Source organism: Nothoprocta perdicaria, unplaced genomic scaffold (assembly GCF_003342845.1).
Source record: "Nothoprocta perdicaria isolate Ctin4 unplaced genomic scaffold, notPer1 scaffold_865, whole genome shotgun sequence".
NCBI classification, from domain to species: domain Eukaryota; kingdom Metazoa; phylum Chordata; class Aves; order Tinamiformes; family Tinamidae; genus Nothoprocta; species Nothoprocta perdicaria.
In genome coordinates, this window is record NW_020456160.1 from 3,167 (window position 1) to 10,471 (window position 7,305).

Here is a 7,305-nt window from a genome sequence, read left to right on the forward strand (position 1 = left end):
AATAAGCATGAAGGGTGAAAGGGGTTAGGGCAAAGGCAGAGAGGAGGTAGGTGAGGAATATGCATGGAATGGGGGAAGGGGGCAAGGCAAGTGGATAGGTGGAGCAGGCAAGGAAGAAGCCTGGAGGTGGGGAAGGGGAGAGGAAAAGGGAGAGGTGGAACAGGTGAGGAAGAAGCAAGGAGGAGGGAAAGTGAAAGAAATCTGAACTAAGACTAGCTCCAACCCAATTTCTTCCTAAACCTAAACTTATCTGTAACCACAACCCTATCTCTCTCCCCTAACCCTATAACTGTAACCTGGTCTTAATCTCAACTTTAAMAATCATCCTAAAGCCTAACCCTTACCCTAGACATAAACCTACCTTAACCCAAACCTAATCCTAAACTTAACCTACACATAACTCTAGTCCCTTGCCCTAATAGTTCATATAACCCTAAATTTCTAAGACAGACTCTAAAGTAAAATTAAGCAGTACACACCAGCACTCACCTGTACAAAGCGGAGCTACCTGCTCACACCCATGCACAACAGKACATAGAGGCAAAAAYMRRTGCACACCAGCACACACCAGGACATCCCAGTACAGATTAGAACACATGAGTACACAGATGAGTACAGACCAGCACACACCAGCGCACACTCGTACAAAGCAGTAGAAACTAGCACACAGCAGTGTATATATACTGGTGTGTACTGGTGCTTGCTGGTGTATATTGCCAAGCATTGGTATGTTTTCTCCATACTGGTGTGTACTGGTGTCTGCTGGTGCGTAGTGGTGTTCAGTGCCTTGTTCTGGTGTATACTGCTATGCTGTGGAGAGCACTGGTGTGCACTGGTGTGATGTGTGTAGTGGCATATACCTGTCTGTACTGGTGGTGCTTCTGTTTGCTAGTGCCTACAGGAGTGTACTGGTGTGTTCTCATGTGTACAGGTGTGTAATGGTGTGTGCAGGTGTGTACTGGTGAGCTCTGGTGCACACTGCTATGTACCGGTGTGTAATGGTTTGCACAGGTGTGTCCTCATGTTCACTGGTGTGCGCTGTGTACTGTTGTGCACAGGTGTGTAGTGGTGTGCACAGGTGTTTATTGGTGTGGAGGCTGGAGTGCACTGGTCTTTGCAGGTGTGAGCTGGTGTGCAATGGGGTGTGCTGGTGTGCACTGGGGTGTAATGATCTGTACTGGTGTGTTCTGGTGTGCACTGTTGAACACTGGTGTGCACAGCTCTAGAGTGGTGTGTGCTGCTCTGTGCTGGCATCTGCTGGTGTGTACTGGTGTGTGATGATCTGTACAGGTGTGCACTAGTGTTTCCTGGCCTGTACTGGTGTGCAGTGGTGTGTAATGGAGCGTGCTGGTGTCACCTGTGTGTCCTGGTGAGCACACAGCACCAGAGCTCTGCRCCACAACCACTGCTGCGTGTCCTCCCCCTGCCTGTCCACGCAGCTCGGCCAACACTGACCCTCTGTAGCGCAGCCCAGCCCCTGCCCAGCCCTCCCCAGCTGCCCTGCCCTCTCGCCAGCCCAACCAGCAGAGCAGCCCAGGCGGGAGGTGGCCCCGCAGCARTGGCCACCGCAGGGGGCAGCAGAGCTGGGGACATTCGCCCCACAGCCCAAGCTCCAGGGTAGTGGGCTGTGTGTGTCAGAAGGCCCATCAGCCTCCATGCTGCAACTGGCCCCAGGGCATCAGTGACACTCACTGCCCCTTCTTTTGCTGTCCAGGAGATTCCCAAATCTCAGGCTGCCTGCAGACCCCCTTACCAGCCCCTCTCTCCAGCACCACTGCTCCTTTCCTCTTCTCCAGGTGTATCCTTGGTCCCCCAAGAGTCTTTCTGCAGGTCGGACATTGGTGCTGGTCCACCTGGCAGCAGGGCCCCAGGTGGCTGCTGCTGCTCTGCGGAGCAATTGCCTGTTGCCCTGTAGGGTCCCAAGGGGACCCCACACTGTCCCCGGTGATTGCAGACCCAGCTGGACAGGCACCACTGCACCTGACAACCCTTCCAAGGGGTCTGTATCCATGGACGAAGATCTGAGCAATCACTGGGCTTTTCAGATGGCTCAGGACATGTTTGAGTTTGCCGCAAGACCAGCCCATGACACTGACGGTGACAGGAATGAGTGTGCAGGGACCCTTTTCTGTGCCTTCAGGGTCCCCTCTGCCACCTGTGGGAGTGCAGAGCTCTCCCTCGCCTGGACATTCATTGCATTTGCACTGTACCTTTGGGTGACTCCACTTGAGTTTGTGAAGCTTGATTCACAGCCCACCACAAGACACATGGTACCCTTGTGGGATTTTGCCCTAAAATGCCTCCAAAGAGACATTGCTTCCCATAGATCCCATGCTATGTGTCTTGGAGGAGATATTTTGTTATAGCTGCACATATCTATATATAGATATAGATATTTAGTAGCTGGACAAGACAGGCATCTGTCTTGGCCCTGCAGCCTGTTTCTATGCGACTGAATCAGATAACTGCACTGAATTATATTAACTTTGTACACTGTAAAGATCTACCAGGGTGTCTGCTTTATACTGCAAGAAGCTCCGGTTGCAATGCAAGGGGTAATTTCAGATGGCCAAGGAAATTTCCCACCTGGCCTTCTCCTGAAGCCCCACGAGGATTCAGGTCTCACATTTGCACCATCAGAGCAAGTAAACAGGAGATATCTTGTGGTATCAGCTTTGTCTCTTCAAGCAGGTGAGTCCGCTGACTCACACCCTCCATCACCAGTGATTACAAGGGAAGCTTAGAGAAGGAGCTCCCATGCACATGTCAGCGCTGTGCAGACTTCAGTGTGGGTGTGAGCAGCATCCCACCTTCTGTGTGTTTGTGGAATTCACAGGAGGGATGTGAAAGCCATCCCAGAGCAGGGGCTTGTGAACCAGCATGGAATGCCCAGATTGACTCATGGGAATCCATGAGACCCCTTTTTGCCCTTTTCTGGTTGTCTTGCCTAGTAGGGGCTTCCTAAGTAGGGCCTTCCAGAGTGGGACATTTCTAACTTGCAGAGATAGTCATCCTCTGATGAAATAGACTGCAATTTTGGAATCCATCTTTCTCTACTCATTAGGACAGGACCTCAGGTGTGATTCTTTTAGTTTCCTTCATGCCCATATCCCAGGAGGAGGGAACACAAGGGACAGAGCAATTGGTGAGTTCAGCTGGGCCTCTGCTCCTGAGCGGGGCCAGGCTCCTGGGACGGAGGCAGCTCGTGACAACCTGTGAGCCCTGCCCAGAGACACTGTGTGCAGGAGCAGCTGCTGTGGCAAGAGCAGCAGGGCTGCGGGCACTGCCTGCTGCTGCGCACAGCAGAGGAGAGAAGGCAGCGAGAGGTGAAGGGCAGTGTGGAGCGGGAGCACAGAGAGCTCGTGGTGGGAGGAATCTTGGCAGCCCTYGRYAMRGTGAGTCTCTGGCTGCAGGACCTGGCTACTGACTTTGCTGGAGGGTGTGCTATGTCTCGGGGGGTTTTATTCCTTTTTTAAGGCTCCCTCTCCTGACTGGAGCAGTGCAGAGGAGGAGATGCTTCAGAGCAGGGATTCCTACCACACTGTCACAGGGACAGGACATCCTCCTAGCTTCACCCAAGGCAGCTGCAGGACTGTGAAGCTCACATGTGCACAGTGTCCTGCCTGAGCTCTAATCCAGAGCCGTGTCCCTGCACCCAATGGTGCTGTGTGCCCGGGGCAGTGACTGTGCCGCCTGTGCGGGTCAGCACTCAGCCTGCTCGGGAGCTCCCCAGGACAGTGTGGGGAGAAGCTCTGGGTGAGAGGGTCGACCCCTGGCAGGGCAGGATCCTGTTGGTGCTGAGAGGCTGCTGCGTGGGTCAGGGCTGCCCACAGCTCTAGCTCAGCAGCAGGGCATTTTGAGAGTGGAGATTTCCACTCCTGTAGACTTTTGTCTGTATGGTAGAGATAGAAATGCAGTGGAGAAGTTTAAGAAAGGGGCATATCATCTTCCCCACCACTGTGAATGTTGGAGAGTTTTGCAAGGAACCTCATCAAGTGCCTTCAGCAACTCTCAGCCTGCAGACAGCACCAAAAGCCCCTTGCCACTCTCTCCAGAGACTCTCTGATGTGCTCTGTGGCACCTGCAAACAGGGAGATGTCCCCAGGTGCATCCTGCCCTTTGCTGCTTTCTCTATGCCTGAGCTGAATGCCCAGCAAGGGGGCAGGGGTCTGTGGTGGGGACAGGGACAGAGCCCTCCTTAAGGACATTTTCAAGCAGCAGAGATGTGATGTGAGGCAAGAGGAATCTGCTGCCCAAACCTCCTGCAAGGTTGTGGTGCAGAAAGTTCTTTGCCTGCCCCTGCAGAGCAGACACTTTCCCCTCCACATGGGCCCTTCACCCTTCCTCTGACACCCAGCAGAGCCTCTGCCTCCAGGCCACGGGATGGAGGACACAAGTTCCCTTTTTGGCCGTGAGAGCCCCCAAAAGAGCAGAGCAGTAGCACTCCTGCCAGCTGTACATTTCCTAAACCAAAGCAAAGGGGCTGGGAAAAACTCCCCTGTGATGTCTCCATGCAGGAGCTGGTGTGCACAGTTGCGTTAGGGAAGGACATCCACAGTGTGCCTCTCTGCGGCTGCCTTTGCCAGCCCAGGCAGAAGCACCAAGGTGTTGCTGCTTGTTTCCCTCCCAGCCTGGGCTGCCCTTGTTCCTCTTCCTGGGCTTTCTGGGGAGTTAATTTGAAGCTTGAGAGTCTGACTCAGAGCCTTGGTTCCTGCTGCAGAGGTGCCTCCCAATGCAGGGAGAGGACGAGGATCCCTTCTTGCCCTTGGGGCTCAAAGCAGCACAGTCTGTGGGTGAGGGGAAGGAGCTGGTCATGTTTTCAGGAGATGCCACCTGTAAGATCCTTGGCCTTGCTGGGCTCTGCTGCTAGGATGTTTGTTGTCCTGCAGTGGGGCACAGCTCTTCCTTAGGATATTTGTGACAGTTGAATGTGCCATGCAGAAGCCACAGAGGTTCCTGGGAAACAGAGATGCTGCTGGGGGTGTATGTGAGCAGCCAGGCTAACCATTGTGTTTCTTTGTGTAGAAGCTGGGTCCTGAATCATCTGTTCCTATCAGAACCACCATACCGTGTGCTTGTTCTGATCATTGGAGCTGTGTTGCACTCTCTGCATCACTCTTGGGACATCAGAGCTGAGAAAGAGCGGTGAATTTGGGGAGCAGTGTGTTGCAAGTGGAGACCAGTATCAACACAGGCAATGGATGCTCAAGAGTGTGACAAAGTTAGAGAGATGCCAACTCACAGCATCTGGGAATAGGACCGCTGTCAAACCAACGTGCTCGCAATGTTCTAGGACAACGAGAAAGCATTTGTCTCTAAGGACTCAGTAATCTTCACATGGAGAGCAGTGAAATGAGTGCCTGGAGATCAGACAAAACAAAACAAAACAAAACAAAACAAAAGGTTCTCCCCAAAGAGAAGTAGTTTTTTTTGTGGTCAAAATGCCTCATAAGTGACTGTGACTATTATAGCAGGAGTTACTTCCCCGGAGCCCATGGGCGGAGGTCTCAGCTGCTCATGGTACAGTCAGCCATTATGAGCTGGAGCGCCAGACAGGGAGCTCAGCTAAGGTCTGGAGAAGAAGGAAAATGTGCGTGTGTCTGCATGTGTGTCCACATAGGCTAAAGAGAGTGTAAGAAAGGGAAATAGTTTTGGTAAAAAAGGTGTCTCCTGACTTCTCCCTGTCTTTTCCTCTTTGCACAGCCACAAATGCCTGCAGAGAGCAAAACGTCCAACAGCAGCTCCTTCAACGAGTTCCTGCTCCTGGCATTCGCAGACAGGCGGGAGCTGCAGCTCTTGCACTTCTCGCTCTTCCTGGGCATCTACCTGGCTGCCCTCGTGGGCAACGGCCTCATCATCACAGCCATAGCCTGCGACCACCACCTCCACACCCCCATGTACTTCTTCCTCCTCAGCCTCTCTGTCCTTGACCTTGGCTCCATCTCCACCACTGTCCCCAAATCCATGGCCAACTCCCTCTGGGACAACAGGGCCATTTCCTTTCTGGAATGTGCTGCCCAGGTCTTTCTGTTTGTCTTCTTCTTAGGAGGGGAGTTCTCTCTCCTCACAGTGATGGCCTATGACCGCTTTGTGGCCATCTGTAGACCCCTGCACTATGGGAGCCTCCTGGGCAGCAGAGCTTCTGTCCAAATGGCAGCAGCTGCCTGGGCCAGTGGCTTTTTCTATGCTCTCCTGCACACTGGGAACACATTTTCCATTCCACTGTGTGAAGGCAATGAGGTGGATCAGTTCTTCTGTGAGATTCCCCAGATCCTCAAGCTCTCCTGCTCACACTCCTACCTCAGGGAAGTCGGGGTTACTATGTTTACTACCTGTATAGCCTTTGGTTGTTTCCTTTTCATTGTGGTGTCCTATGTGCAGATCTTCAGAGYTGTGCTGAGRATSCCCTCTGAGCAGGGCCGCCACAAAGCCTTTTCCATGTGCCTCCCACACCTGGCTGTGGTCTCCCTCTTCATCAGCACTGCATTTTTTGCCTACCTGAAGCCCCCGACCATCTCTTCCCCAGTTCTGGATCTAGTGGTGGCTGTTTTGTATTCAGTGCTCCCTCCAGCACTGAATCCCGTCATCTACAGCATGAGGAACAAGGAGCTCAAGACTGCCCTGAGGAAACTGATTTCTTGGACATTTTTCAGCTGTGGTAACATTACCATCTCTCTCCACAAATSACTCCTTCTGTATCYGTTATCAGRWGTGAGCACTGTTCCTTCATGTTATTTTTATTATGGCTGTTATTAATACTAAAAATAGTTGATTTTCAATTGCAATCATSTTGCAATGCAAGTGCTGACACTCATTAYACTTTTYCGGAKAYTGCTCTTTCTTCCCTGGTACCTTGAATTGTATTGAATGCTGTATTAGGATTGTCCCSCTCTGTCTCTCTTTATTAAAGTAGGTTTCMCSYCCTGGACCTTTTCTTCCAAAGATGGTRTCAAGAAYGTGCCTAGGARAYTGCACCTCAGAAGTGCCTGCTGAACAGGCTTCTCCAYGAGTTCCAGAGCAAAAAGCTCCTAAYTGGGCCATGCTSTCTTTAGAGACCAAGATTTGGAYATGATATTWCTCCAGATTTGTTARCCTTGTTTAACCCTGAGGCCTTCCATCACTATGTCCTGGGGCAAGTACCACSAATGGAAGTGCTGCCCYTYRTGGGACAGGGGTSTGGGACAGCTGGGATAGAGTCTGGCACTGCCAGGATAGGAGCTKACATCTCTGGGACAGGGTCTGGCACTTTTAGGAGAGGGACAAGCTCCAGGACAGGGGCAGGCATCCCCAGGACAGGAGCCGGCA

General features: G+C 52.3%; 1 protein-coding gene across 1 annotated transcript; it reads left to right on the plus strand.

The window, feature by feature from the left end:
• Positions 1-5,736: 5,736 nt before the first annotated feature.
• Positions 5,737-6,658, plus strand: LOC112958459 (olfactory receptor 14J1-like; the record flags this gene model as incomplete). The annotated part of the gene is made up of 1 exon (XM_026052305.1): positions 5,737-6,658. A coding segment is annotated over exon 1 (763 nt), but the record flags the coding sequence as incomplete, so codon positions are not given.
• Positions 6,659-7,305: the final 647 nt, after the last annotated feature.